Source organism: Hyaena hyaena, unplaced genomic scaffold (assembly GCF_003009895.1).
Source record: "Hyaena hyaena isolate Hyena2069 unplaced genomic scaffold, ASM300989v1 scaffold_157, whole genome shotgun sequence".
NCBI classification, from domain to species: Eukaryota; Metazoa; Chordata; class Mammalia; order Carnivora; family Hyaenidae; genus Hyaena; species Hyaena hyaena.
This window is the reverse complement of record NW_024080789.1, coordinates 193417-211903: the sequence shown is the minus strand read 5'-3', so window position 1 is coordinate 211903 and position 18487 is coordinate 193417. Positions and strand designations below refer to the sequence as shown.

Sequence of the window (18487 nt, the reverse complement as noted above, 5' to 3'; positions counted from 1 at the left end):
CTGATGGGGAAACCATTTATTTTTCCTTACATAGACAGTTGACCTGTGAACAGCGTGGGGGCTGGGACACCAACCCCCTGCACAGTTGAAAATCTTCATATAATGGGGCGCCTGGGTGGCTTAGTCGGTTAAGCGTCCGACTTTCGCTTCGGTCATGATCTCGCGGTTCGTGGGTTCGAGCCCCACGTCGGGCTCTGTGCTGACTGCCAGCTCAGGGCCTGGAGCCAATTTCAGAGTCTGTATCTCCCTCTGTCTCTGACCCTCCCCTGCTCACGCTCTCTCTCTCCTAGAAATAAATAAAAAACATACATATTAAAAAAAAAAAAGAAAATCTTCATGTAACTTTTGACCCTCCCAAAACTTTACTAATAGCCCAGCTGTTGACCGGAAGGCTTCACCTCTCCCTCTAGCTCTTCTTACCATCTCAATGGCTTTTCTGGCCTCTCTAATTACCAAGAACATAAAGGAAACCACAGCTTCTGTTTAGAGCAAAAAAGGAGTTAGAGACCCACAAACGACTGCCTGGGTTAAGGCTATTTCCAAATTAGAGCCTGGGAAGGGCAGTGATCCGGCAGAGCTGGGGCCAGGTCTGCTGCTGGGTGACTGGACTGGGCAGGCCCAGCCCTTTTACAGAGTGGTAGGATTCAGGGACACGTCCTCAAAAATGTGAATTTTGAGATGCAGTGGTTGAGGGTCTACCGTGCGCTGGGCACTTTGTGCACACTACCTACGACGTGGGTGCCATCCGGGCCACGTCTCCCAGAGGAGGGGAGACTGAGTAACTTGTCCAGATTCCCTCTATCAGAGGAACGCATGCTCGCCCCTCAGTCCAGCTCTTCCCACGCTGAGCTGGGAGCCAAGCGGGCTGCCATTGGGTCGGCGGGGTCCAGAGCTGTTTGGCCTTTTTCATGTTTCCTCAGCTTCCACTGAGAAAAAGGAAGGCCTCAATGAAGAGGTTAGTGATCGGGTGGTCCGATAACTCCAGCTCTGTCGCTTAGAAGAGGCTGAGGAGGGAATGTGGGAACCTGCTCCTGAAGAAGGACAGGGAAGAGTGGCAGGGATCAGAAAGGAAAAGCATGTTCTGTCTCTGAGGAGCCACCACAGGGGACAGATAGACTGATGTCCCACACGGCAGGACTAACCAAGCTCCAGTCATGAGAAGTGCCAGGGACATAAGGGTGGGTTCAACACCAAAACCTTCCCTCGCAGAGCTGTCCAGAGCCGAGCAAGTGGCTGCTGGTGCTCCCCCACAGGGCTGGTATGAAGGCTTCGGCTCGGGGCCACTCCTCAGAGGGAAGGGATGTGGACTTTGGGTTAGATGATCAACCAGGTCTTCTCCTTCCCTAAGATCCTGCGACGATAACCACAGGCAAGCTGAGCAGCTTTGGGTGTGTGCATTACCTCACTTTAAGAACAAAGGTATTGGGGCTCCTGGGTGGTTCAGTCAGTTAAGCACCTGACTTCGGCTCAGGTCATGATCTCATGGTTCATGAGTTTGAGCCCTGCATCGGGCTCTGTGCTGACTGCCAGCTCAGAGTCTGGAACTTGCTTCAGATTCTGTATCTCCCTCTCTCTCTAGCCCTCCCCTGCTCATGCTGTTTCTCTCTCTCTCTCTCTCAGAAGTAAATAAAAACATTAAAAAAAATTTTTAAATGAAAGAACAAAGGTATTATTGGGGCGCCTGTGTGGCTAAGTCAGCTGAGCATCTGACTTTGGCTCAGGTCATAATCTTGCAGTTCATGAGTTCGAGCCCCGCATCAGGTTCTGTGATGACAGCTCAGAGCCTAGAATCTGCTTCAGATTCTGTGTCTCTCCCTCTCTCTGCTTCTCCACTGCTTGTGCTATCTCTCAAAAATAAAAACATTGAAAAGAAAAAGGTATTGTTATTATTATTCCCGTTTTACAGATGAGAAAACTGAAATCCTGGACAGTTAAGCAGCTTGCCCCAGTTCGCATAGCTAGTAAACAGTCAGGCTGGGACTGAACCTGTTGTCTATAAAGCTTGTGTTCTTATCCAAGTCTGTGGACCATCATTCTAAAAGAATTAGGATGCTGGGAATCCAAGATAAGCAGACCAATGAGATGATAGATCCTTATTTCCAGAGACTTTGAAATCTTATTTCAAGGCAGTCAGATTTGCAGACCCTCCCATCTTAGGTAGCAGATTAGGAAACTCCAGCCACTTAAGCTAAGTAGCCACAGCCCCTAAGGACATGGAAATCTACAATCATCTCTGAAAGACACTCCCCAGAAATTGCAGACTTGAGGTTTTTAAGAGACTGGCACTAATTAAAGAACACAAGAGAGGAAGGACCTTGATCCAAACCAGCCGCGCGTGCACACACAGTGCAATGCTGAGATTTTGTTTTTGCTTTGCGTAATCTGCCATGGTCAAATTTCTGACATTTTTCAAATTTCAGTTTTTAAACTTCCAATTGTATAGTGGTGAAACTTTTTGTTCAAACAAAAAGCTTCATCTGTGGAATGCTGTCGTCAAGCATTTGGTATGTGATAATCTTACTTGAGGCTCACAATAGCCACGTGGGTTAAACACTATTATGGTTTCCATTTTACAGATGAGGAAACAGTTGCACCAAAGAATCAGTAGCTTTCCCAATGTTACATGGTTATTGGGTGGTGGAGGGAGAATTTGAATCCAGATTTGCTGAAGTCCAGAGGATGTAGGAGGAAGTCAAGTTGATAAAACCGTGACTTGGGCTGCCTTGATTTGGGTCTGGGTGTTTTGGGTTGGAAGAGTCCAGCCCACTGAGGCTCTTCCTTGTGCATTATAGAGCCCTTGGGGAACCTTGCCAGCACAAGAGAGCAGTTTAAAAAAATTGGAAACAAGCCAAATGCCCATCAACAGGTGAATGAATAGCCATTCATGGCTTGTGGTACAGCCCTACAATGGAATGCTTACTACTTGGTGATAAAGAGAAATGAGCTATTGATGCCCATAATAACACAGATGAATTTCAAAATAATCATGTTGAGTGGAAGGAGCCAGACAAAAATGAGTATATACCATATGATTGCATTTATATAAAAGTCTAGAAATTTTAAACTACAGTAATTGTGACAGAAAGGAGAATGGTAATTGCTTGGGGTGGGGAGAGGGGTGGGAGGGATCACCAAGGGACCTGAGGGAAACTTCTGAGGTGATACAGTCTCTATCTTGGTTGTGGTGATGGTTTCATGAGTGTGTGAAAAAATCATACACGTAAGGGGCTCCTGGGTAGCTTAGTTAAGCATCCAACTTGAGCATCATAAAAGAAAAGAAAAAAGAAGAAAAGGAAAGGAGAGAGAGAGAGAGAGAGAGAAACCAAGAAACAGATTCTCAACCATAGCGAACAAACTGATGGTTACCAGAGGGGTGGTGGGTTGGGGGGACGGGTGACATAGGGGATGGGAATTAAAGAGTACACTTCCTGTGATGAAATGAAACGAAATGAAATGAAATGTGGAAGAAAAAAAAAAAAAAACAGAGAGAACATCCAAATCTTGATTTGGGCCCAGGTCATGATCTCACGGTTCATGAGATTGAGCCCTGCATTGGTCTCTGCCCTGATAGCACGGAGCTTGCTTGGGATTCTCTCTCCCTCTCTCTGTCCATCCCCCACTCTCTAAATAAATAAATACACTTTTAAAAAAAATCATACACTTAAAATGTGTGCCAATTTATTGAATGGAATTATACCTCAATAAAGCTGTTTTTTCAAAAAACACTCAAAAGTAAATATCTTGTGTTTAACAGGAGGCAGAGACAGGTGACTTGCTTGAGCTCCCTCAGCACATGGAGGGGCTCCCTCCATGGCCCACACCTCCATGGGGGATGCCTCACTCAGGCCCAGCCCCCTGTCTGCCTCCAGCACCTGAGGGGCAGATGGCTTCTCTGTAGCTGTGGGCTCTGTCAGCACTGGACACACCAAGGCTTTGGCCACGGGATGGGCACGTTGACCATGGAGTTGCTGGGAGCTTTACCCCGTTGATACCAGATACAGTGACAATGACGGTCACTGGGAACTCCCAGAGGTCACACTAGCCTGCTGTACTCACAACCTGGGTCCTTGACCAAAATGCAAACCTGCTGAAAAGGACTAGACCAGGCAATCCTCTCCTCTGAAAGATTAACTCAGCATCTCCTACACGCCTAGTGTAGTGCAGGGTCTGAACTAGTCCCCTGTCTCATGTGGATCAGAGAGGACAGAATGACATTAATGTGAGCGCATGGCACACAATAAATATTCCCCCAAGGGCACCTATTCCACAGCCATCAAATATCCCCTGGGTGCCTTTTCTGCACTTGGCCTGATCCTTGAGCGCAGGAAAGACACGTGGACAAAAAGCTTTGTCAAAACACTGAAGCTGGTGGGATAAATGCTGTGAAGGCCAAGAGAAGAAATAAATTACTTCCAGTTGTGGAGAGGTTTTGTGGAGGCTGTGGTATGTAAGGGAGGGAAAGGAATTTGTACATGGAGACAGGGTGGGGGTGAGGCAGCACTGACGCAAGCTGGACCCCTAGGGGACACAGGAGTGTGGTCCAGCTGCACCGAGGGCTGTGGGGGCAGGCGCTGAAGGAAGCGCCCCAGCAGCATGTAGACACATCGGCTCCCCACCCCCATCCCTGCAGAGGCCCGCACCCTGCTGTGTGATCTTACTTGCTCCATGGACGCCAGCTGGGCTGCTGGCGGGCGTGGCCGCTTCCCCAGCTCCTCTGGGGCCTCAGGAACCCGAGGGCCTCAGCTGGAGATTGGGGTGGGGAAGAACTCCCCCAGGGGCCACTCGTCCGGAGCAGCAGTGGTGACTCAATCCTGGGGTGTTCCCAATGGGCCAGCCAGCCTGAACCTGGTCTCCCGGGAGACTGGGAAATGAAAAAACCCTCAGGTTAATCCCCCTAGAACCCACAGGATGGGTATTAAACTTCTGAAGGGCAAACCCAAATAGCACTGCCATCTGGTGGTCAAAGAGCCAGATACCATGAGGGTTGGCAGAGGCCCTGGGCTGAGGGCCACAAAGGCAGAAATGGTGGAGACTTGTTTAATAACTTCATAATGGGACCAACATTTTGCAATCACACAGTCTAGAGTTGCAACAAAGTCTTCTCTCCGGCTACCAAGATCCCTGAGGCATCATGAGTGTGCAGAGGAGGAAACTGCCTCCGAGGAGATCAGGTAACTGATCTAAGGTCACAGCTGGGTCTCATCCAGGAGTGCTCCATGAATGGCTAAAGCCATCCCCAACATGTGTTACCCAAGACGCTTTCCAGAGGTAAAGGGGGAGGGATGCCCTCTTCTCTTTCACTTACAATCATACAGTGAAATTTTCCAGAACCTGAATGAAGTGCAATGGCTTCATCTCATCCCATCCCAAAGGCTAACAGGAGGTGGGCTTTTGTTCTCTTGCATTTCACAAATTTGTTCTAATTTCTAATATTGCACAAACTGCATAGCCAAAAGCTCTTCGAGATACTCAGTAATGCTTAAGAGTTTGAGACATGTACAGAAATGTATTTTTTTAATAAAATCTGCACACACTAAAACATTCCCTCGTTTTGATATAATGGAACGAATTCTGTCAGACACTAATTTTTAGGCTGACTGGAATTCTAACTGCCATTTCTACAGATCTGTGATTAATGAAATATACACAAATGAGTGAATAAAAAAATGTTCACTATTGGGGCACTGGTGTGGCTCCATCGATTAGGCGTCAGACTCTTGATTTTGGCTAAGGTCATGATCCCAGGGTTGTGGGATCGAGTCCCATAACAGGCTCTGCACTGACAGTGCGGAGCCTGCTTGGGATTCTTGCTCTCTCCTCTGTCCTTCCCTTGCTTGTTCTCTCTCTCAAAACAAACAGTTTACTGTCTAACTGGTGAGCGCTACTTGAGGTGATGTACACCTGTCACCCCTTTTAATCCACACACCCACCATTTGTAGCAGATTATTACACTTTATGCCAGAAGTTTAAGTAGTCCAGCTGAGAGGTACTGGAGCTTGGACTCTATCCCAGGCAGTTTGTCTTCGAGCCTCTACCCACTATTCTAACTACTGGTTAATACTTAACATCCCTGAAATGCAATGCACTTGAGGAGAGACACAAGTCTTTCAAAATATTGAAAACAAAGGGTATCACCAAACTGGTCCAACATCTTCATTTTATAGATGAGGAAAAGTGAAGCCCAGAGAGGGGAAGTGACTTGCCAAAGATCACAGAGCAAAGAATCAGCATCTGCCAGGCCTCTTGCTCTCTGTGGGAGTTCTTAGGACTCCAACCCAAGTAAGTACTGTCATTACCTTTTCACAGCACGTGAGGAAGCAACATGCAGACATTGCAAGAAACAACACTTCCAACCAATGCGGCTCGATTTTATTGCAGGGAAGCTAGGGAGGAGCAGGGCAGGTGAGGGTCTCTGTGGGAACTCCCATTGCTGAGAAGGACTGCCAGGCCCCTGGTCTGTCCGCAAGGCAGGAGAGGATCAGACGCCTGGAAGAGATGAGAAATTTGGTGGAGCAAGAGTGCCATCTGCTGTGCATATGGTGGCATTGCAAAAGCAGTAGAGGTTCGCTAAGAGGCAGCTATGGGAGGGGCACACCACGCCCACCAAGCCTGTTATTCCCGGTTGGCTGGAACCCATTAATCTGACTCAGCCAATCACCACCGAGGCCTTCTTCTGGGGAACTTCCCGGGCTGCTGGGATGGACTCTCTGTCCTTTTTCGGTTCACATTGAGAAGGCAATGAACAAAATCACAAGCAAACAAATCTGCCAAAGAACAGATAGTCAAGGTGACTTCATAACCAAAAAATGCTGGGGCGCCTGGGTGACTCTGTCGGTTGAGCATCCAATTTTAGCTCAAGTCATGATCTCACGGTTTGTGGGTTCGACCCCTGCATCTTACTCTGTGCTGACAGCTCAGAGCCTGGAGCCTGCTTCAGATTCTTTCTCTTTCTCGCTCTCTCTGCCCCTCCCCCTACTCTCTCTCTCTCTCAAAAATAAACAGAACAAATTGTTTAAGAAATGCTCTCTCTGATTCCCAAACCTGGCTTCAAATCCCTCACTGGAAAGCCTCTTAAAACGGACAGAGGCAAATGCTGACGGGATGTGTGGGGTAAAGCTCACTTGATGGGTGATTCTCACCAACTGACGTGCATCTGAGTCTGCAGGAGCCTTTCCAAATTACATGTGCTTCCTGATATATGCCCCGATAAAATTAGCCGCTATCTAGAATTTGCTCCAAAGTGGGGGGTGGGGAGGAGAGCATAGATGAGACAATGACTGTAATGACTTATAGTTGGTTCTGGGTGATGGGTACATAGGGATTTATTTTCCTACTCATACATTTAAAACTTCCATAATAAAGCAAGCAAAGATAAATAAATTAATTTAAAACTATGAGAATTATTCAATTATTCAGCCATAGAAAGGAATAAAGTACTGATACATGCTACAGCTCAAATGAATCCTGACAATATTACACTAATTGAAATTCTGATTCCCTTTTATTTTTTTTTTTTAAGTTTATTTATTTATTTTGAGAGAGTGTGCAAACCAGAGGGGCAGGGAAAGGAGAGGATCCCAGGCAGGCTCTGCACTCCCAGTACAGAGCCTGGTGGTGGGCTCGAACTCACCATCCACAAGATCATGATCTGGGGCCGAAACCAAATGACAAACAAACACCCAACTGACTGAGCCACCCAGGCACCCTTCATATTCTATTCCGAATAGGCAAATCCACAGATGCAGAATGCAGATTTGGGGTTCCCAGGGGCTGGGAGAGGGACCATGTAGAGTGACAACTTAATGAGTTTGGGGGGTTTTTCTGGGGTGATAAAGCTTTGAAACCAGAGACTTGCAAACATCCCGAACGCAGTGGATGCCACTAAATGGCACACTTTAGCAGCACCTGGGTGGCTCAGTCCCACTGCACATTTGACTCTTGGTTTCAGCTCAGGTCATGATCTCACAGCTCATGAATTTGAGCCACTCATCATTGGGCTCTGTCCTGAAAGGTGGAGCCTGCTTAAGATTCTCTCTGTCTCTCTCTCTTTCTCTCTGCCCCCAGCCCTGTGCGCTCACATGCTCTCTCGCTCTCTCTCTCTTTCAAATAAAACATAACTTCTATTAAAAAATAACTTCTCTGATTTGGCATGCCTCTCATCCTGCCTCTGCTACTCGCCTGTGTGTGGCTGTGATCACGTCACGTCCCCTCTCCAGGCCTTACGTTTCTCAGTGGCACTGAGAGCACTGACCCACATCAGGGACGTGGCAATCACTGTGACTGAAACATCAAAGGCGCTGCACCTGGGCAGTGACAGCTAGGGAGGGCTGCGCTGCAGAGGATTCTGAGGCCATGGCTGGGCACAAGGAAGCAGCGTCGGCCCATAAGTAAGGTCCGTTTCCTGGTTCCACAGTGAACGGTTCTGGCACAGTGCCACTTACGTGCCCCTCTGGATTGTGTAAAATTAAAGGGGACATCCAGCTTTGACCTGAGGATTGTTTTTGCACTCAGCCAGGCAGAGGGCATGCTCAGGAAGCTGATAGCGGTTCCGAGTGGGAAGAGAAACCACGTTGCATTAACTTACCTGGTCAGCGCACAGGAGCACAAGTGTCCTCTCGGATGGGACAGTTTATCAAAGCATTACTCAGGATATGCCCTCTACTTAAACTCTACCGGTCACGAGATGCACTTCCCAAGTCCTAAAAGGGACCCTGGGAGACACACATAACCCAGTGCTCCGTGTGCTCTAGGGAGGCTGTTAAGGATTCCCAGAACTTATGATTTGCATTAGATAATGAAGTATTTTGTACAAGGGACCTCACCCACCTGCCCCCTTTGGTCCATCTTGGGCCCAGGGGTCCAGGCCCTCACTACTTGGGGCCGAGGTAGGAAACAGCTTTTCCTGTTTTTTGCAAGGTCTCCAGCAGAAGGTCCACAGTGTGCTCAGAGTTGATGCAAACCTTCTTGTTGGGTAGGTCAATGTCAAACTCAACTCCTGCAGGAAGAGGGAATTTGGGTTGTGGGGAGGAAGCAGAGACCATCCCAGTCAGAGCAAGAAAGAGTTCAGGCTACAAAATTCTTATTCACAATCACTGTCGCCTTTCCTCCATAGCAGATGTCGGCAGACTCTTCCGATAAAGGGCCAGAGCACATGTTTTAGGCATTTGGGGGCCACGTAGACTCGGCTGCATATTCTTCTCTGTGTTTACTGCTTTTACAATCCCTTAAAAATGTAAAAGCCAGGGCACATGGGTGGCTCAGTCGGTTAAGTGTCCAACTCTTGATTTTGGCTCAGGTCATAATCTCACGGATCATGAGACCGAGCCCTGTTTCGGGCTCTGAGCTGGCAGAGCAGAACCTGCTTGGGATTCTCGCACCCTCTCTCTCTGCCCCTCCTCACCCTCTCAAAATAAATAAAAATAATAATAATAATAATGCAGATACACCATTTAAAAAAAGGCAAACGTTCCTGAATAAAACTAGAGTGTGAGGCTCCTCACTATCTCCTACCTCTGGAAGTTACTACAGACAGCATGGCATCTACCCAGGCTTTCCTGCAGACAAAGGAAAAAAAGTTCCCCCAAAGGGCATCGTACTGCATAAAGAGGTCTCGCTATATTTCACTTTCCGACGTCTGGTATATCTTGCCCTCTTAGTATATACAGACTGACCTCATTTTTTAACAGCTGCACTGCATTCCATAGTGACGAGGGGCCACACACCCACTCGATCCCCTGCTGAGGGACACTGCCGTTACTGCTTTCAGTTTCCCACTATTATCACTCAATGGCTGCAGTTACAAAGCTTGTCAAAATATTTCTATACCATGAATTTACAGACTGGAATTTACAGTCTGGGGCAACAGACTGGCGCATGTTAAATGTTGGTATCGTAAAACCACCCTCCAAAAGGGCGATGCCAATTTCAAGCCACGCCCCCTCGTCCGCAGAGCACTACACGGGAGGAGGGCCTATAATGTGTTTTGTTGAGACAACACAGTGCAGAGGGAAAGCCCTTGGTAGGTTCTAGGCCTGGCGTCGTTATTGACTTGAATGACCACAGGCAGGTCCTGCCCATCATAGGCCTCAGTCTCCCCATCTGTACATGAAGGAATTGGGGGTGGCCAGCCCCTATGGTCTCTTCAGTTCACATATGCCATTACCCTGTGAATCCTCAGGCCTAGCACTATTCACCTGAGGCCCCAATTCAGAAAAACCCTTCTCACCCGCCTCAGGAGGCCACCCAGGAGGGGACAGTAGTGAAAAATGAGGAGAAACCTGTCCCAGTTCAAAGGGAGATGCTCAGAGAGCCTTAAAAAGCCCATGGCCCTGGATTTTTTTTTTAATGCTTATTTATTTTCGATAGAAAGAGAGAGACAGAGCGTGAGCAGGGGAGGGGCAGAGAGAGAGGGAAACACAGAAACTGAAGCAGGCTCAGGCTCTGAGCTGTCAGCACACAGCCCAATGCGGGGCTCAAACCCACAAACTGTAAGACCATGACCTGAGCCGAGGTTGGGAGCTTAACCAACAGAGCCAACCAGGCACAGGATTTTATCATAATGTCTGCATTTGTAAGTAATGGATACCAAGGGAGGGAAAAAAATTCAATGTGTCCTTGCTACACACTGGATTTTTGTCTTTTGATTCACAAGTGTGTCTCTCCTCCTTGGAATAAATATTTTGATGGGCTCGTAGAGCTAGAAGAATCTCTGTATTCCCCTGCAGCCCAGATTCCAGATCGGGTCTCAAGAGTGAAATGGACCTGCCCTCACTTCATCCAGAGTGGGCCGCCTGGTATCAGAGGGGCTTCCGAGCACAGCTGCATTCTTACAATATCCACGGCGAAAGCTGACACAGACTGGCATGCCCACACCACAGCGAGGGAAACTCAGGGCCCCCGGGGAGAAGAGGCCACAGTCACATGGCAAGTCAGCAGCCAGGTTCCACCACTGCTTCAGACTCATAGATACCAGTTTACGGGACTAGAAACCAGCCACTGACTCACTTTGGGCAAGTTGCTTCCCCTCCTGGGCACTGGTATCCACATCCCCATTCCACAGATGGAAAGGACAGCTCAGAAGAAACGCTCCAAGTGCTCGTGAGAGCACATCCATGTGGAAGCCTTCTGAAAACTGGGCTTTGAAAATGCAAATCTTATATAAAAAAAAAAATTCATTGCCTCATGGGCCTCTCTGGGCCTCAGTTGAGAACTGAGGAGGCTGGATGAGAATAACCATTTTTTTTAATGTTTACTTATTTTTTGAGAGACAGAGCATGAGCAGGGGAAGGGCAGAGAGAGAGACAGGGAGACACAGAATCCGAAGCAGGCTCCAGGCTCTGAGCTCTCAACACAGAGCCTGATGTGGGGCTTGAACTCATGAACCATGAGATCATGACCTGAGCCAGTTGGATGCTTAACTGACTGAGCCACCTAGGCACCCTGAAAATAATCGTTTTCTAAATATGTCCAAAAGGGGTGCTTTAGGAGTTCTGCTCACAATTTGAGTCAAAGTTTATTTTTTTAAATATAACGATTTAAAAAATGTTCATAGAAAATGACACTCAAATGTATCACATCAAAAGTTATCACACTGAAGTTCTGCCAGGACTCTAAGCTAGATTGCGTGGCCAAATCCCAGCCCTGACACTTACTGTGTGATCTCAGGCACATTGCCTAACCTCTCTGAACTTCTGTTCCTCCTATTTATAACGGAGATAGTCCAAGAAGCTAAATGGTTGTGGTGAGGAATAGATGACTCGATTCACAGAAGCCACTAAGCAGAATATTTGACACATGCTAAGTACTTACTCCATTTAGTTTTACTGTTACTATCAGCTTAAACTCAAGCTTCTGCTCCAGGCCTGCATGCACCTGAAAATGATATACATGCATCAGTCCCCCACCTCACTCCTAACAGAGGGCCACTCACTCACCTCCTAGCTTGTTGAGCACCCGACTGACTGCATTGGAGCAGCCTTCACAGGTCATGTCCACAGAGAACTCGTGTTTCTAAAACAAACAAAGGAGACCATGAGCCAAGTCGTGCAGAGTGACCCAGATACCCCAGCAGCACGCAGGCCCACTCAGAGACCAAGACAAAGGGCAGAGAGGGCAAGATCTGGCTGTCATCAGACTCCCCGGTAGCCTGTTTCTGAGCCCCACTCTAGTAAACTGTAAAGTGGAGTAAGGAAGGGTTTCTCCATCTTACAAGTTGTTGTATTAAATGAGATAATCCTTTAGAAGTGTCTAGCACACGATGAGTAGAATCACCTGAGAACCTAGGTTAAAATGCTGGCTTCTAGTCTTTCCTTCAAAATCTTGATTCTTGAGCTATGGGGTCGTTTCAAGGCATCGATAACTCTGATATCGGACCCTGATATGGGTCCACATGCTTGGAGCAGTGCTGATCTGGTGGTCTTATTTATGCATCAGAAGATCACCTACTGCATTAGAATCCCCTGGGAACTAGCAAAGACTACTAGTTCTGTTCAACCAGTTCTGGGCTGGGGCATCTATTATGGTTAATAAGCATCCCTGCTGTTCTGACACTGAGAGATCACTGTTCTCATACACGTGCCTCACTGTCAGAGATGGCGCCTGAGTCCTGGGAAGGGAAGGAATTTGCCTGGGTTCCCAGTGAGTTGGAGGCCAGGCCAGGAAGGGAACCCAGACTCCTGGACTCTTCACATGGGCACAACATCCTATAGTCCCCAGGATATCTAACAAACTAAGTGCATGAAAGCAAGCTTTGTTCAGTTTACTGCGAATCCAATACTTGAAGAGTTCCTGGCACAGAGGAGGTCTTGAGCTGAGTGAATGGATGATTGACACGGTTAGTTGAGGGTCTCTGGGTCCTTCCTTTGCTTCTAGGCAAGGATTACTTATACCAATACATTCTTTATTTTTAAATCTCTGGAAATAAGACAAGTTTTAGTTCTCAGGTCTGGCACTTACAAGCTATATGACTAAGTTACTTAACTCCTCTTGCCTTGGTTTCTACATCTGCAAAATGGGGATAAAAGTCCCTCTCCAGGTTAGCGAATGGGATGAACATTTTAAGTGTTCTGGCCAGCATCCAAGATGGCCCCAGTGATCTCCACGTCCTGAGTATTTATGCCCTTGAGAAGTCCCATTCTACAATGTCTCAGGGTTGGTCTGTGCGTCCAGTAGGATATGGCTGAAGTGATGATATGTGACTTCTGAGGCTAGGTCATAAAAGACATTGTGGCTTCTTCCTTGCGCTCTCTCTGGGATCACTCGCTCTGGAGGAAGATGGCTGTGATATCTTTTTTTTTTTTTTTTTAATTTTGGGTGGGGTGTGTGTGTGTATGTGAAGAGACAGAGAGAAAGAGGGAGAGAGAATCCCAAGCAGGCTCCACACACAGCGCAGAGCCCAACATGGGGTTCAATCTCATTACCTTGAAACCATGAGCTGAGCTAAAATCAAGAGTTGGGAGGCTTACCTCAGGTGCCTCTGGCTGCAAAATCTTAAAGACCCTCAAGCTACCCTATGGAGAGGTGCTCACGCTGAGGAACTGAGTCTCCAGTCAGCAGCCATGTGAGGGAGCCATCTTGGAAGCAGATGCTCCTTCAGACGAGTACAGCCTGGGCTGACATCTTCACTACAGCTTCACCAGAGCCCCTGAGCCAGGAACACCCTACCAAGCTGCTCCCAGTTTCCTGACTCTCAGAAACTATGAATTAACAAACGTTTATTGTTTTAAACTGCCCAGGCTTGAGGTAATTACTCAGGAACAACATATAACTAAAACATGAAGTAAAGAGGTTAGACCCTACTAGTAGTTTCCACTGGGTGAAAAATTAGCCGTTGGATTATTATTATTATTAGTTTGTTCCATGTCTCTCTCTTTTTTTACTTAAAAAAAAAATAATGGCTACATTTTTTATAGAGCATTTAAAAATATTTCGAATTTGTTATCTCAGTTAGAATCCTGGACATAACAGTGTTTCTTGCTGGAAGACCTCAGGCAAAAATCCCTGTGCCTTACTGGTATATAATGCCTTATTTATACCAACAAGGTATTAGCCAACTCAAGTTCTCTCAACCTCTGTGCACACAGGAATCACTTGGAGACTTGAGGACATGCAGCTCTGCAGGCAGCTGCCTCAGTCAGCTCGGAGGCTCTGAGGTGGGCCCTGGGGCTCTCCATTTTTAACCCACTGGGGAGACACCGGGAGGCAAGATCACACCCCTGCAAAAAAAATTAGACTAACGGGGGTGCCTGGGTGGCTCAGTCGGTTGAGTCGCCAACTTCAGTTCAGGTCATGATCTCGTGGTTCATGGGTTTGAGCCCTGTGTTGGGCTCTGTGCTGACAGCTCAGAGCCTGGAGCCTGCTTCAGATTCTGTGTCTCCCTCTCTCTCTCTGTCCCTCGCCTGCTTGTGCTCTCTCTCTCTCTCAAAAATAAATAAATTTTTAAAAATTGGACTAAGGCTTCTCAAGCTCTTTCCAAGTCTCAGAACATCTTTGGGTCTGGCTTATCACCATGGGGTCCAGGGAAAACTAAGACCAAGAGTTAGGAGTTGGATTTTCAACTATTTTATTGAGACCAAATCTGCGAAGTCTGCCTTAAAGAAAATGGTTAGTTTTTCTTTTCTTCTAGTTAAACCCCTCTCATTCCTTCAGCCTGTTGTAGGACTGACTATTCAACAACAACGACAACAAATTCTGGAAATAAAAATTTGAAGCAAGTGTTCCAAAACCATTTCTTTAATGTGTGGTCCTCAGACCAACACTATCAGCACGACCTGGGAGCTTGCAAAGTGCAGGATCTTAGGTCTCACCGCAGGCCTCCTGAATCAGAATCCTCATTTTAACAAGACATCCAGGGGGGCGCCTGGCTGGCTCAGTCGGTAGAGTATGTGACTCTTGATCTCGGGGTGGCGAGTTTGAGCCCCACGTTGGGTTTTACTTAAAAACTAAAAATAAATAAAAATTAAAAAGACACCCAGTTTATTTCTACCCACATCCCAGTTTGAGGTGCTGTTCTGGAATGTGAACTGATGAACTACAGCCTGCCTGTGACCTGGTCTTGGGAAGTTTACTGAAACACAGATAAGCTCATTGGTTCGCTTTCACACTGGAATGGTAGTTATAATGGACCACATGGTTCATGAAGCCTAAAGCACTTGACGTATTTACCTGGCCCTTTAAGAAAATGTGTGCTGACTCCTGCTCTAGAATGACCAACAGACAATCGATTTATCAATTGGGTATTTATCAATACCCATCCAAAGCCTTAAAACGTTTGCAAGACCAACATAATACCTAAATCTATCGAGTGCCCATATGTGCCAAATGCTCTTTATACGGTATCTTAAGTTAGTCCTCACTCAGCTTGGAGAGGAAACTGAAGTTCCCAGGGGTTCACCGAGCTGCCCACGGTGATGGGGCTGAGTCTGCGCTGAGGCTGGGATGTGAACCCATGCCTTCCTGGCTCCAGGAACGTTTTATCTGTGGAGCAGCCAACACACTGCCAGCTGCCACTCCGTGAACATGATTCTCAGCGGGAGCTCTGGGAGTGGGACACCCTGTGAAAAAGCACAAGTTTATGCTGCCCAAGAACCTAAAGTCAACAAACACAGGCAGTTTTCTGCTGCTGACTACAGAGAGGTCCCCTTTCAGCCTCCACAGTACAGAGGTCAGAAGCCAGGAGGCAGCTTCTGCGCGGCAAATGCTACGGATCAGTCAGTGCTCTTCTCCTCTAGTCTGAGTTGCAAAAGTCATTTTGGGGGTGGGAGAAAAATCTACTTGATGAGCAGAATAATCTGCTCTTTACAGAGAAGTCCAAGGCCAGCCACCACCCCCATCCCCCCAACCCCCATTGCCTAAGCCCCTCAGAGCCTCTCTATCACCTCTAAGATGGGTCCTTGAAATCAATGAAAAAGTCTAGTAAACTGTACAACTTCTTAATAGAATCTCAGAACTGGAACGGCAGGAATGCAGTGGGGTCACATTGTCCAGCCCTCCCAGAGAAGGAATTCTTTCTCGAATATCCAGGATATTCAGTCTTTGAGTACAGTGTCGATAAGGAGTTTACTAACATTAATATTTGAGTGCAAACTACATGTCAGGCATTACCTGAAACCCTCTGCGTACATTACCGTGTTAAATCACAACAATGTTCTCAGGAGATGGCCATTATTATCCCTTCTTGACAGAAGAGGGAGCTTAAGTTCAGACATGAGGTCACTCACTCAGATGACACAGCTAGTGAGTAGCAGGGCCTAGACTGAAAACATCCCTCCAAAGCCTAAACTCTCAGCCATGTGGCCCTTGTTAAAATGGGGTTAACACTTGCCTGCCTATAGGTTCTACCTTACTTGTCTGACGTCTACATGAGAGCTATCGTTTCTTGGTAACTAGCTATGTCAGTGGCTATGCTACATATTTTGTAATTTACCTGGTATTTTTCCAGGTAATACTAACTATGGTCCTTTGAGATCACAGTTTTTAATTCCCATTTTACAGATGTGGAAATCAAGGCACAGAAGGTAAAGCAGCTTGCCTGAGGTCACCCAGTTGACAGATGAGGGCACAGATTTTTCAGAGGCTTCTGAGATTCCAAGCTTTTGTTGGAGAAACCTTTCCTGTGATGCACTCTGCCCTTCCCAGTTTTGACCACGATCTCTGGACTAGACCCCTGGACTAATACTGCCTTCCTTCAGCTGCTCATCTCGTGATTCGGTGCCAAGTGCCCTCTTCATTCTGATCATCCGCCCTGGAGGGTCTTTTGCTTGTCAAAATCCCCAGAAGTGAACACAGAATAGAGTGGTTCCCAGGCTGGCCTTTCCTTCACTGCCACTTCCTACAAAAACCAGGACTATCTCAGTTCCAGGGGGATTAATCCTGTGGTCTTGACATTGCCACAGGCAGATCTGCTCAAGTAGAAGGGCTGGATTCTGTCAGGTTCTTTGCTCATACTTTGTGTTGTTTGAGGATTTGTCTCAAGGCACCGGACAAAACCCCAGGGAAGTGACACCTGAGATGTTTGCGACTTGGCCCAGGGAGCTTCTGGCTCACCTGTCAGCTCCCCAAAGCTAGGCTGCTAAGACACAGGGCATCTGTGGGACACCTCTTCGTATTCACTTAAAGCAGAGCCATTAACTAGGCACCCTGGGGGAAACTGCCAAACGTCACATGACCCCAACCAGGATCTACAGGATGTAATTGACATCACAGTTTACTCTCAATCCGGTGTGACCACTTTTGTCTGGCACTTCCCAAGTGATCAGGCCAGGAGAGACAGGAAGACTAAAGATAAGGGGCTTAATCCTGGCTCCACCCAACGCCTCCGAGACCCGACTAAGTTACCCGGCTTTTTCTTTTTTATCTGTGAAAGTCCATAATTTCTTATCTATAAAATGAGGCCTTGAGCAACCACGTATGTGCTTTAAGACTGAGTGAACTTCAAAGGCGGCTAAGACCGGCTCATTCCTTCCCAAACTCTGTCATTGTGCAACTGGCAACTTCGAGCAGGTCTCTTAACCTCTCTGGCGTATAGGGGTTCAGGTTCAGAAAGTGACCCGTGAAAAAGGTTAAAAGCACGGTCTCCACTCAGCGCTGAACTGAAAATCGGCCAGAGTGGGCAGCGGAAGGGGAGAAAACCGCGGACCTCTGAAAACCTGCCCCGTCCCGGAGGCCACAGCTACTTTACCCCTCCTCCCACTATCTTTCTCCCTCCCCCATCCCCCCTTTCAGGCCAGCTCCGAAGACAGGGACAAACAGGGTGAAGACGCAGGGACTTGACGTCCCAGTTCCAGCTCGCCACCCGCTCAGCGACTGTGCCCTTCCCTGGGCCTCAGCTTTCCCATTCATGCAAGGAAGGCTTGTAACCCGTGGAGGCCCTCCTGAAGCTCCGATGTCCTGAAGCCTGACTCCTACAGAAAACCCCTTTCGGATCGGATTTTCTGGAGGGTCGCAGAAGCTGGGAGTAGATAAGAGAGTGAGAAGGGAGACAATAGCTCCGGCTGCGGCCTGAGCCCTTGAAGAGCGACGTGTGGCCGTTCGGCGGTGCAACGGAGGCGCAAGCCGGGGGCCCGGGTCTGCGCGGGGCGGGAGCGAGCAGGAACTTACCGGCATGACGGCGGAGGCGGTGGCAACGACGCCTCCGGCTGGCTCCGAGCTACTGTGCCGCTGTGCTTCCGGGGCTGGGTGCCGAGAAGCACCGCCCCTCACGAGAAGCCACGCCCCTAGCCACGGACGACAGTTAGGCCCCGCCCCCCGGCCGCGCGGACCGGGAGCCCCCGGACGGCCCTTGGCCGCCCCTTCTCTTTTTCGCGGGCGGAGCCCGGGGACTTCGCGTTCGCCTGCCGCCCTCCGGGCCAACCTGCAACGCCTATAGGGCGCGTTTAGACCACCTGCTCAGTGTCAGGCCCGTATTAGGGGCTGGGAATAAAAGGACCCAGCAGTGAACGCGACAAACCCCACACCTACCTAAAAGGACAAACATTTCTTGACTCGGTAT

The 18487-nt window shown here is 48.0% G+C and overlaps 1 protein-coding gene across 1 annotated transcript; it reads right to left on the bottom strand.

Moving 5' to 3' along the window:
* Positions 1-6347: 6347 nt before the first annotated feature.
* ATOX1 (antioxidant 1 copper chaperone) lies at positions 6348-18487 on the bottom strand. Its single transcript, XM_039239491.1, has 5 exons — positions 18457-18487; positions 18097-18212; positions 11934-12009; positions 8827-8995; positions 6348-6486 (listed from the first exon to the last, which is right to left on the bottom strand). The coding sequence occupies exons 1-4, from the start codon at positions 18470-18472 to the stop codon at positions 8871-8873; spliced, it is 333 nt and encodes a 110-aa protein (XP_039095422.1). The 5' UTR covers positions 18473-18487; the 3' UTR covers positions 6348-6486; positions 8827-8870.